General features: G+C 44.0%; 1 protein-coding gene across 2 annotated transcripts in view; it reads right to left on the bottom strand.

The window, feature by feature from the left end:
• Nucleotides 1–8,686, bottom strand: part of LOC144680448 (myotubularin-related protein 9) — an 81,319-nt gene extending 72,633 nt beyond the window's left edge. For both annotated transcript variants that reach the window (XM_078541412.1, XM_078541414.1), the window contains exon 1: nucleotides 8,582–8,686. In XM_078541412.1, the coding sequence (XP_078397538.1) occupies nucleotides 8,582–8,617 (36 nt within the window). In that variant the 5' untranslated portion in view covers nucleotides 8,618–8,686. The remainder of the gene's footprint in view (nucleotides 1–8,581) is intronic.
• Nucleotides 8,687–13,528: the final 4,842 nt, after the last annotated feature.

Below are 13,528 nucleotides of genomic sequence, written 5' to 3'. Positions count from 1 at the left end.
CTGCCCCGCACATCTCCTCCATAGTTTTCTCCTCTCACCTTAAATCTATGTCCCCTAGTAATTGACTCTTCCACCCTGGGAAAAAAATTCTGACTATCTACTCTGTCCATGCCACTCATAATTTTGTAAACTTCTATCAAGTCGCCCCTCAATCTCCGTCACTCTAGTGAGAACAATCCGAGTTTCTCCAACCTCTCCTCATAGCTAATAACCTCCAGACCAGGCACCATCCTGGTAAACCTCCTCTGCTCCCTCTCCAACTTCTCCATATCCTTCTGGTAATGTAGTGACCAGAATTGCACGCAATATTCCAAGTGTGGCCTAACCAAGGTTCTATACAGCTGCAGCATGACTTCCCAGCTTTTATACTCAATACCCCTGCCAATGAAGGCAAGCATGCTGTATGCCTTCCTGACTACCTTATCCACCTGCGTTGCCACTTTCAGTGACCTGTGGACCTGTACACCCAGATCCCTCTGCCCGTTGATGCATTTAAGGGTTCTGCCATTTACTGTGTAATTCCTGCCTGTATTAGACCTTCCAAAACGCATTACCTCACATTTGTCTGGATTAAACTCCATCTGCCATTTCTCCGCCCAAGTCTCCAACCGATCTATATCCCGTTGTATCCTTTGACAATCCTCTTCACTATCTGCAACTCCTCCAACCTTAGTGTCGTCTGCAAACTTACTAATTAGCCCAGTTACATTATCCTCCAAATCATTTATGTATACTACAAACAGCAAAGGTCCCAGCACTGATCCCTGCGGAACTCCACTAGTCACAGCTCTCCATTCAGAAAAGCACCCTTCTACTGCTACCCTTTGTCTTCTATGACCAAGCTAATTCTTTATCCATCTTGCCAGCTCACCTCTGATCCCACGCGACTTTACCTTCTGTACCAGTCTGCCATGAGGGACCTTGTCAAAGGCCTTACTGAAATCCACGTATATAACATCCACTGCCCTTCCATCGTCGATCATCTTTGTCACTTCCTCGAAAAACTCGATCAAGTTAGTGAGACACGACCTCCCCTTCACAAAACCATGCTGCCTCTCACCAATATGCCCATTTGTTTCCAAATGATAATAAATCCTGTCACGAAGAATCTTCTCCAATAATTTCCCTACCACTGACGTAAGGCTCACTGGCCTGTAATTTCCTGGATTATCCCCGCTACCCTTCTTAAACAATGGAACAACATTGACTATTCTCCAGTCCCCTGGGACCTCACCCGTAGCCAGTGAGGATACAAAGATTTCTGTCAAGGCCCCAGCAATCTCCTCCCTTGCCTCCCTCAGTACTCTGGGGTAGATCCCATCTGGCCCTGGGGATTTATCCACTTTAATATTCTTCAAGACGTCTAACACCTCTTTTTTGATCTCAACATGATCCAGGCTATCTACACACTCTTCCCTAGACAAATCGACCGCTAAGCTTGGATATTACCCAGGGGTATTGCTACATTTGGGCATGGACTATGGACTGCTTCAGCATCTGAGGAGTTGCAAATGGTGCTCAACTAAATTAGCAGTGAACATCCCCACTTCTGGCTCTATGATAGAAGGAAGGTCATAGATGAAGCAGCTGAAGATGGTTGGGTCAAGGACACTATCCTGAGGAACTCCTGCAGTGATGTCCTGGAGCTGAGATGACTGACCTCCAACAACCACAATCATCTTCCTTTGTGCTAGGTATGACTCCAACCAGCAGAGTTTTTCCCGATTCTTATTGACTCCTGTTTTGCTAGGGCTCCTTGATGCCACATTCGGTCAAATGCTGCCTTAATGTCAAGGGCAGTCACTCTCACCTCACCTCAAGAGTTCAGCTGGTTTGTCCATGTTTGAAACAAGGTTGTAATGAGGTCAGGAGCTGAGTGACCCTGGCAGGACCCAAACTGAGCGTCAGTGAGCAGGTTATTGCTAAGCAAGTGCCACATGATAGCACTGTTGATGGCCCCATCCATTACTTTGCTGATGATCGAGAGTAGACTGGTGGAACGGTAATTGGCCGGGTTGGATTTGTCCTGTCCTGCTTTGTGTGTACAGGACATGCCTGGGCAATTTTCCACATTGCTGGGTAGATGCCAGTGCTGTCGCTGTACCAGAACAGCTTGGCTCGGGGCACAGCAAGTTCTGGAGCACAAACCTTCAGTACTATTGCCAAAAAATTGTCAGGGGCCATAGCCTTTGCAGTATCCAGTGCCTTCAGCCATTTCTTGATATCACATGGAGTGAATTAAATTGGCTGAAGACTGGCAACTGTAATGGTGAGGACCTGCAGAGGAGGCCGAGATCTTCTACTCCACACTTCTGGCTGAAGATTGTAGCAAATGCTTCAGCCTTATCTTTTGCACTGATGTGCTGGGCTCCTCCATCATTGGGGATATTTGGGGAGGCTCTTCCTCCAGTGAGTTGTTTAATTGTCCACCACTATTCATGACTGGATGTGGCAGGACTGCAGAGCTTAGATCTGATCCGTTGGTTGTGGGATCGCTTGGTCCTGTCTATCACTTGCTGCTTATGCTGTTTGGCATACAAGTAGTCCTGTGTTATAGCTTCACCAGCTTGACATGTCATTTTTAGGTATGCCTGGTACTACTCCTGGCATACCCTTCTGCGCACTTGATTGAACCAGGGTTGATCCGCTGGCTTGATGGAAATGGCAGAGTCAGGGATATGCCGGGCCAGGGATATGCTGGGCCGTGAGGTTACAGACTATGTTCGAGTACAATTCTGCTGCTGCTGACGGCCCACTGTGCCTCATGGATGCCCAGTCTCAAGCTGCTAGATCTGTTTGAAATCTATCCCATTTAGCACAGTGGCAGTACAACACAACATGTTGCAGAGTATCCTCTATGTGAAGGCAGGACTTCATCTTGTGTGGCGATCATTCCTACCAATACTGTCGTGGACAGATGCATCTGCGGCAATCAGGTTGGCGAGGATGAAGTCAAGTGTGGTTTTCCTTTACCACCTGCCACAGGCCCAGTCTAGCAGCTATGTCTTTTAGGACTCGGCCAGCTCGTCAGTAGTGGTGCTACCGAGCCACTCTTGGTGATGGACATTGAAGTCCCCTAACCAGAGTACATTCTGCACCCTTGCCACCCTCAGTGCTTCCTCCAAGTGGTGTTCAACATGGAGGAGTATTGACTATCAGCGGAGGGAAGGCAGTCAGTGGTAATCAGCAAGGGGTTTCCTTGCCTAGGTTTGACCTGATGCCATGAGAATTCATGGGTTCTGCAGTCAATGTTGAGGACTCCCAGGGCAACTCTCTCCCGACTGTATACCACTGTGCCGCCCCTCTGCTGGGCCTGTCCTACTGGTGGGACAGGACATACCCAGGGATGGTGATGGTGGTGTCTGGGACATTATCTCTAAGGTATGATTCCATGAGGATGACTACGTCAGGCTTGACTAGTCTGTGAGACAGCTCTCACAATTTTGGTACTAGCCGCCGAGCATTAGTGTGGAGGACTTTGCAGGGTCAACAGGGGTCAGATTGCCATTGCCATTTCCAGTGCCTGCTCTCAATTCACTCTGAAGCTTGTCCTAGTTTACTCTTGAAGGGACCTAGTATTGTCAACACTGTCTTCTTTCTTTTTGGAAGGCTAACCAAGTAAAAATCCGACTGGAACAAGACACTACCTCTGAACTAGCAAGAGTTTATTTACACAAGGCATATGAACATAAAGTATTTGAAGTTTTCACAATGAGCATATATACCTCCCGAAACTCATTTTAGGGAAAAAAAAATTAAGCCACTACATTTTTTCTAAAAAAACATGGGGCCCTGAAGCAAAAGGCTACTTCCACCAACTGTACACTTTTGAGGCTAAACTGGTTACACTGGTTAAACTGGCTTTACAGCAGACAACATTGGTTGCTGATTACAAAATTCACATACACTCTGAAACTGTGCCTCAGCAAATGAGTCACTCGAGATATAGTCCGTGAAGTGAAGTCTCTTCCCAACAAGCTGTCAACTCGAGATGACGCTCACCAATTCTCAAAGAATGCAGAACGAGCTGTCAAAGTAATTACCCCAGACTGGGATCTACTCCGAATTGTGGGCAGACAATTTTCCTATGATTTAAATCAGAAATGCGATTCAATACTGAAAGGAAGCATTACCTAATACGCTTGTCAATGAGCAGGACTGATTTGATCCAAATCAAGCGGAATGCCTGAGATGGTGGCTGCAGCTAAGGGCGGTACATCCCATAAGGCATCAAAGCAGTCACTGGCTAAAGTCACCAAGAAGCCGCCCATGAAGTGGAGGGAATCTCGCAAGCAGAGCTATTCCACTTACGATGTACAGGGTCTGACTCAGGTCCAACCTTCCACCAGGATCTCACCCAAGGACATGAGTGTTATGAATTCCTTCGTTGTCGACATTTGAGCACACCGCCTCCGAGGCTTCACACCTCATTCAACACAAGAAGTGCCACACCATCTCGGCCAGGGAGATTCACAGTGCCATCTGCCTCATGCTGTCTGGGGAACTGGCTAAACACGCCGTCTCCGAAGGCATGAAAGCGGTCACTAAATACAACAACTCTGTTTAGGACGATCATTCTAAAGGTTCTAAGAGTTAATCTAACCCAAGTTTCTTCCGTTAGGCACTTTACAGCCTTCTGGACTTATCACTGAGTTCAACAACTTCAGATTATGAACTCTCTCCTCCATCCCCACCCCTTTTTTTTTTAAGTCCCCTTTTCTCTACATTCATTTTTATTTTTCATCCACTTATTTTTATTCATTTATCCATGGTTTTACCCCCTTTTTTTAAATCCCTCCTTCTATCCCATTTTCTATCCTTTCACTGCAGCCCCGCCCCCACCCAAAATGGGCCATCTGTTACTTGTTCCATGTTGTTCTTTCTCACAATGCTACCCTTGTTCTACTATTATCACATACTGCTTTCTTATCTTTATGCCACTATCAGCACTTTTTTAAGCACTAACCACTGCCATTAACACTTCCTTTGTCCTTTAATTCATGGCATCTTTATCCCCACCTATTGTTGGCCTTCTATGCAGCTCCATCTGCCCCACCTCCCTTAAACAGTATAAATTTCATCACATTTCCACTTCTCTTCAGCTCTGAAGAAGGATCATACGGTCTCGAAATGTTAACTGTCTCTCTCCACAGATGTTGCTAGACCTGCTGAGTTTTTCCCGCATTTTCTATTCTTGTTCCAAGTTTCTATTTTTCTCAGTGTCAATCTACATATGTAAGTAATATTGATTTTGTTACCTATTGATTTTGTTACCTAAAATCAAGTGAATGAGTGTAAACCCATTTTGCACCTCGCATGTATTTCTGACAGCAGCAATATCTTAGCAGGAAATGCCCATTTGTCTTTCATGAGAACTACACACACAAATTAAAATGTGGGTTGGGACACCCTGCATCCAATTTAATGATGTTTGTCCTTGAACGGTGCTCAGGATAGATTATGCACATGAAGGGTTGTGAGCAACTGCAAACCTGATAAAAGCAAATTCAAAGGATACAGTATATAAATATGACTATTTTGGCCCCTTTTGGACTCTTGTTCTGTTCCTCCATGTTCACTCCCACGTCTTTAAGCCACCAGCAGCATTGCCAACAAAAATTACTCTCTCAGCTTTTACAAAGAAAAGGACAACAATAAATGGATGCTGCAGCTGAGAGTTTTTGTGCCTACCTACCAGTACCTGTGCCTTCAGGAGATACCCCAACTCTACTTGATCAGATAGTCAGTAATAGCAGAGGCCATCATTCCAGAACGCACTATGAAAACAGATCTGAAGGTACGAGCATTACTTGCCACAGTGTTGCGTGTTTCTTCCAGAGCTCTACCACAACACGGTCCAAGGAATACAGTATAAAAGTATGCCAGTGTGTTCAAAAGTTAGCTCCACTAACAAAGACACCAACCATGTCTCCACGTATTGTTCCATCCAAAGTAAACTGCGAGGAAGTGATCTTCACAGGGTCTGGATCAGCAGATAACAAGGTGCAGGGTTGTGTTATCTGCTCTAAGGATGCCTGCAACTGGCATGCCAAGATGGGGCAATCTCAGCCAATATTAATGCCAGTCAGCAGAAACTTCCACTCCCCTAAACCTCCTTCCAGACATGCTGTAACACTGACTTGTGGGGGGGGGGGGGGGGGGGGGGGGGGGGCGTTTTGGCTGGAACAAAAGGATACCTTCCTCATGCAAAACCACATCTGCCTCTGTAGGCATTAACCTGAGGGTCAGGGGCTGGCCTGCTCTGTAACCTGCCTATTTGGTTTTTGTCTGTCACTTCTTAGCCATCATCCCTTCAACCTTGGCATTAGTTGCCAATGTGCTGAAAGGCTTCGAGCTTCAACTTGACCTAGAGCTGCAAGGACTTTTGTCCCCTACTCCAGATATCTTCCAATTAATTGTCTACATTCCTTTAAATTTCACCTACACAACGTTCTATTCCCAGAGTACAGCCTGTCACCATTTACATTTATATCTGGAGCTCAGCACAATTGCAATAACAAGCCAGCAACAGACAAGTCATGCAAAATGCACACTTCACTCTAGGTGAACTTTCTAACCATGCATAGTAAAATTGTTCGAGTATCAAAGACTGAGGGGTGATCTGATCAACATGTTTAAATGTTAAAAGAATTTGATGAGAATGATAATGAGAACCTATTACCTCTGTTTCCTGTTCCTAATTTTCCTCCAATCAAAAACTAAAGCCAAGCCATTTAAAAAGCACTTTTTCCAACAAAAAAAATCTGGAACTTCCTGCCAAAAGTCTGTGGATGCTGGGAGAAATGGCACGTTTGAGACAGATAGATTTTTGCTAGGTAAAGATATCAAGGAAAATGGATAAACCAAAGTAGGTAAATGGAGTTAGTGTGCAGATCATCCATGATCCGATGGAACAGCGGAGCAAGCAAGGCCAGATGGCTTACTTCCATTCCTGGTTGGTCGGCAGCCTTCCATCTCATGAGACAATGGTTTGCACCTTGGTGATCAACTCTTGTCTGAAGCATTGCCTGGTGTGGCTCAGGAGCCCCACTCTGGCATAGCAGTCTCTGCCGCATTTGCTGCAGAGGAAGACACAGGGCTCATGAAGGGCAGGATTTACTGACCACCTTTTCTCTGGGCCCTCTTTTCACCCAGCTGAGCTTTTAATTTCTGCTCACCTCTTCCTATGCCCTTCTAAACTTCCAGCCTGCAGAGATCACAGCCGTTGGCGGCTGCCTTCCAATTGTCAGTGTCAATGTCCTCCATCTTCATATCTTGCTTGCAGGTGTCCTTATATAGGAGGCACAGGCACCCAGGTGGTCATGATGCAGTGGCCAATTCACTGTTCAGGTGGTTTTTGGGCAAAAGGCCATTGCCCATCCGATCTTAGAATGATCCTTTCTTTCCATGACAACACAATGGGGTCAGCTATGGCAGGGTAACATCGGAACCCTTAGATACAAAGTGGGGTCAAAAAAGATCGTCATCTAGCACAGACGCCCTTTGGCACATTCTTCTCTTTGCTGTTGTCATATGCCTTCAGGCCATCCACAGAAAGTGTCAACTTGCATACCAGGATAGACGGGAAGCTGTTTAGCCTTGTTCCTGGTAAACTGCATAAATAAAGGAAAATTTATCCTTGGAATCAACTGTATGATTAAAAAATAAGTTCAATGGGATGCTGTTGTTATTCTCACTTCCTTAAGTCCTGAAAAATCATGTCCTTTCAGTTGGATTTCAGTTACTACTTGCAAGATTATCCTTTGTTTTGAGGCCATATTTCGAACTAATTATCCAAAGCTAGTCTCAGATTAAACGTGATCGTAGTAAGTGAACCTGCTTTTTGCCAAACGCCAAAGGCTGTTGAGGAGGCTTAGACTTGATGCAGACAGTTGGTCAGCCTGGAATTCTGCTTTGATGTTTGCAGGCTGGAGTTTAAACAGCAAACTGAATTGCGAGCCTAGAATTGTAATATTAAAACCTTCCAAAGGCTTAGGTCATGTGATGTTGCCCATTAATAAGTCAGCTGCAAACTAACAAGCAGTTTCTTTGCCTCTGGTCAAAATCCATTGTTAACTTTAGGAGATAAATGGAGTCTTTTAGCACTTCTACAGGTATAACAAGTTTCGATGGCTTCACTGTTGTTACAGGGCCAAGCTGGGGAGATAGGTCATCTGCTGATCGCTGGTTTCATTGATTGTAATACGGCCTCACAGTGAGAGGTGTCAAATTCCACAAGAATGAGAGTTAAGCTTTTGTCCTGTAACTGCTGTTGGAAATTTCCAGAAACTGTAGCCAACTTGTCAATCATGTGACCTATAGCAGCCATCTTTTGGTTCAGCAAAGTCCACTTTTAAAGAAGCAAAAAGGTAAGGTTTGATCTAACAGTTTATGATCTCTCCCGTCTTCGGGACCTGACATTAGAACTGAAGTATACTTTGGGGCAAAATAGAGGAATATTCAGCGTTTATTTAATTCATGCCATGTCTGATCTTCAGCACTAAATTCAAATCTTTGGAGAGGCTCTGTTTCAGTATGATCGGCAACAATTTGGAAAACAACAGAGAAAGAAAAATCTCACCTCAATAGAACTGGCGATGTTTAAACATTCTTCCATACCAGGAATGTCCAGGTGAATGATGCGCAGATCTTTACATTTAATCGTAATTGTACCCAATGTTCCCACAAACCTGAAATTAAAGCACAAAGACCTATTTAAGAATATTGTCGTTTTGACAATTTTTCATTTGCTCCACTTTTCAGTAACTGGCCTTATTCCTGCTAACATTCCCTTTAGGATTCAAGATTGTTGAAGTCAGATTTATGGAGAATTGGTGCTCATGCCACAATGAAGAACCCAAAGGAATTTTGCAGAATACAGTGGAATGGGTCGGGTGGTTACTGACTTTAATCTAAAGATGGAGCATTGCATGATCAGAAGGCATTTCAGACTCGAGAGGCAAAGCCAAAATTCTCTCTCATTGTTTAGCCCTCCTGTGTGACATAGCATTTCTTAACCGAATGACTAGTTATGCCAAGACCTATTTCCAGGTCTCAGCAATTTTTGATTTTGTTATAACTGGTAAGATAAAAATTATGATTTGTTCTCTCCTTCAATAAGAAAGCATTAAATTATTCTGCAGTGATCCAAAGAGTCTGGCTGCTTTCACAATGGCACTGCTTTAATTAGGATTCTGGACAACTGGTATTTATGCTGCTTAATTTAGTTCTTTTACCCTGGAGATAGATTTGCAGGTCCACAGTAAGCGCAATCTATAGGTCTGCCATCAGAAGAATCCTATTCTGCCTCTGGGGCTAGATCTCAGACAATAGTTACTGAACATCATCTATAAATAAACTAAGTTAAGAGTAGTCACATATAATGAGGAGTCATTCTGAATGATAATTTTATTGAGCATGTTGGCACATTAATGCTTCCAAAAATAAACACAAACTAGCTGATCTCTCGCGATATAGCTAATGGGACAAGTCCTGCAACCACCTTCACAAACAGACCTTTTCATTCTCAGGTTTTTCTGCTCGTCTTCCACACTATCACCCTATTTCTACCTCTATAGCTCTTGCAAACACTCAGTCACCTCAATCGCCCCCTTCCTCCTTAATACAGGTATCATACTTTCAAAAAAATCTACATGAATTTGATGTGTGCCAGTTAGAGTTGCTATGACAACAATTGTGCATCTTATTTTAAAAGCAGTTTTTTTTGCAAATGTGGCTTCCTGCAGGCAAGGCCATCAGGAAGATCTAAATCTCTTTAAGTGGGCAAATATGTGGGGAAAGAAATTTAACGTAGAGAAATGCAACATCATGCAAATTAGTAACCACGTTGAATGTACAAAAATCATCACGCAGCTTCCAAGGAATCCAAGGTACTTGAATTTGTGATAAGGAACTTCACAAGAACACAAGAAATAGGAGCAGGAGTAGACCATATAGCCCCTCGAGCCTGCTCTGCCATTCAATACGATCCTAGCTGATTTTGGGCTTCAACTCCAATTTCCCATCCGCTTTCCATATCTCTCAATTCTCAGAAACCAAAAATCTGTCCATTACAACCTTAAAATGTATTCAACGATGGAGCATCCCCAACCCTCTGGGGTAGAGAATTCCAAAGATTCACAACCCTTTGAGTCAAGTAATTCCCCTTCATCTTAGTCCCTCATCCCAAGACTATGCTCCAGTGTTTAGACTCCCCCCAACCAGCAGAAACAATCTCTCAGTGTCTACCCCTATCAAGCCCCTTCAGAATTTTGTAGGTTTCAATGAGATTGCCTCAACTCCAGAGAATACAAGCCTAATTTACTCAGCCTCTCATCATAGGACAATCCCCACATCCCAGGGACCAATTTGGTGAACTTTCGTTGTATTGTCCCCAATGCAAGTATATCCTTTAAATCTCACCAAAACCCTGTACAACTGCAGCAAGACTTCCTTGTTCTTGTACTCCCAAACCCTTGCCATAAAGGCCAAAATGCCATCTGCCTATCTAATTGCTCAAAACAGCAGAAGCCCTAGAGGAGTATAGAATGTGTGGAGGGGAACTTAAAAAGGAAATTAGGAGAGCAAAAAGGGGGCATGAAAAAACATTGGCAGGTAAAATAAAGGAAAATCCAGTTATTTTATAAGTACATTAAGAGTAAGAGGATAATTAGGGAAAGAGTAGGGCCCATTAAGGACCATAGCGGTAATTTGTGTGTGGAGCCGGAGGACGTAGGTAGGGTTCTAACTGAATACTTTGTGTCGGTGTTCACAAGTGAGTGGGACGATGTGGGTATGGAAATCAGGCAGAAAGACTGTGATATGATTAAAGAAATTAGCATAAAAAGGGAGGAGGTTCTAAGTAGTCTGGCAAGCTTAAAAGTAGATAAATCTCTAGGCCTGGATGAAATGTATCCCAGGCTGTTGAGTGAGGCAAGGGAGGAGATAGCAGAGGCGCTGGCAATAATTTTCAATACCTCTCTGGCCACAGGAGAGGTGCCAGAGGACTGGAGGACAGCCAATGTGGTACCGTTATTCAAGAAGGGAGGAAGCGATAAACCAGGGAACTACAGGCCAGTCAGTCTAACCTCCTAAGATGGGGAAACTATTGGAAACAATTCTGAGGGACAGAATTAATCTACACTTGGAGAGGCAGGGATTAATCAAGGACAGTCAGCATGGTTTTGTTAAGGGGAGGTCATGTCTGACCAACTTGATTGAATTTTTCGAAGAGGTGACCAGGTGTGTAGATGAGGGCAATGCATTTGATGTAGTCTACTTGGACTTCAGCAAGGCTTTTGATAAGGTCCCACATGGGAGACTGATAACGAAGATTAGAGCCCATAGGATCCAAGGCAATTTGGATCCAGAATTGGCTGAGTGGCAGGAATGATGGTCGAGGGGTGTTTTTGTGACTGGATTCCCGAGGCCAGTGGGGTTCCACGGGGATAGGTGTTGGGCCCCTTGCTGTTTGTGGTATATATAAACGGTTAAGACCTGAACGTAGGAGGGTTGATCAGTAAGTTCGCGGTTGACATGAAAATTGGTGGGGTGGTAAATAGTGAGGAGGATAGCCTTAGATTACAGGAGGCTATAGACGGGCTGATCAGATGGACTGATCTGTGGCAAATGGAATTTAATCTGGATAAGTGTGAGTTTTTGTCCTGCACTTGGGCAGGACAAACAAGGCACGGGAATACACAATGAATGGTAGGACCCTGGGAAGTACCTAGGATCAGAGGGACCTTAATGTACATGTCCACCGGTCCCTTAAGGTAGCGGGACAGGTAGATGAGGTGGTTAAGAAGGCATATGGGATACTTGCCTTTATTAGCTGAGGCATAGAAATAAGAGCAGGGAGGTTATGCTGGAACTGTATAAAACGCTGGTTAGGCCACAGCAAGAGTATTGTGTGCAGTTCTGGAATCCGCATTATAGGAAGGATGTGATTGCACTAGAGAGTGCAGCGGAGATTTCCCAGGACGTTGTCTGGGCTGGAGAGTTTTAGTTATGAGGAGAAATTGGATAGACTGGGGTTATTTTCCCTGGAGCAAAGGAGATTGAGGGGGGACATGATTGAGGTGTATAAAATTATCAGGTACATAGATAGGGTAGACAGGAAGGAACTTTTCCCCTTGGTGGAGGGATCAATAACCAGGGGGCAGAGATTTAAGGTAAGGGGTAGGAAGTTTAGAGGGGATGTGAGGAAGAATTTTTTCACCCAGAGGGTTGTGGGAATCTGGAACTCACTGCCTGAAAGAGTGGTTGAGGCAGAAACCCTCATAACATTTAAGAAGTATTTGGATGTGCACTTGCGATGCCATGGCATACAAGGCTATGGGCCTAGTGCTGGAAAATGGGATTAGAATAGTTAGGTACTTGTTTGATCGGCGCAGACTCGATGGGCCGAAGGGCCTTTTTCTGTGCTGTATACCTCTATGACTCTATAAAAAGCCCTGTTTATGCCCACTCTCTGCTTTCTATCCACTAACTAATCCTCTCTCGATTCTAATATATTGCCCCCAACTCCATGTGCTCTTACCTTGCCTATTAAGGTTTTGTGTGGCACTTTATTGAATGCCTTTTGGAAATCTTGCTCTATTAGATCTACTGGTTCCCCTTGATCTATCCTACTAGTTACATCCTCAAAAAACTCTGAATACATTTTGTCACAGTGAAGGAAATGCTGTACCAAACGCTAGTCAGGCCACACCTTCAGTCCGGTGTAGCCCCATGGTACCCATATACTGCTAAAAACATGACCATCCTTGAGAAAGTTCAACAATGGACAACTTGCTTTGTTACAAGCAATTACTAAAGAGCTACTAGTGTCTCCCAGTCAGTCATTTCACTAGGCTGGTACAGTCTCCAGAACCAAAGAAAGGCCCACAGTTGACTTGCATCCATTAAAATTTTGAATGGGCATTTACATATTTCGAAGGAATACACTGAACGCAAAATAACAGAGTTCGAAGAATTTGTAACTAACAGCTCCAATTGTATACATCTCAACATGCCTTCTTTGCAAATTCCTTTTTCCTCTAGAACAATTAAGAACTGGAACAATCTTCCACAAATCTTAATTTTCATGTCCTCCAAGAAACATCCAAGGAAAATTTGTTGAATTTTTTAATGAATGTGACCATCAACTGCACTCACGATGCACCTGTGAAAATTCCCTCGTAAAAGACAACGGAGGGGAACCTTACCAAGACACGCTCAGTGTGACCAATGTTAATGAAGGGTGTGGATAAACAGACTTAATAAGCAGGTAAACATGCAACTGCGAGTGTAAACATAGGTAGTTAAATCAAAAGAGGCCTATACCATTTTTGGTTTTAAGCATGGGCTTAATGTGTATAGACAGTGTTTGGGTCACAGCTGAAGTCGTGTATGCAATTTTAGGGGGTCCCCATTATAAAAACAAACCGGTTAGCTCCAAAAGGAATGTACATTGAATATTCACCTGTAATCTGCTAAAGATAGGGAATTATAGTTGGGAGGGGGCACTGGAGATATTACACGTGTA

This window comes from Cetorhinus maximus, chromosome 5, assembly GCF_964194155.1.
Source record: "Cetorhinus maximus chromosome 5, sCetMax3.hap1.1, whole genome shotgun sequence".
Lineage (NCBI taxonomy): Eukaryota > Metazoa > Chordata > Chondrichthyes > Lamniformes > Cetorhinidae > Cetorhinus > Cetorhinus maximus.
The sequence above is the reverse complement of the archived record's forward strand: the minus strand, read 5'-3'. Positions and strand labels throughout refer to the sequence as shown.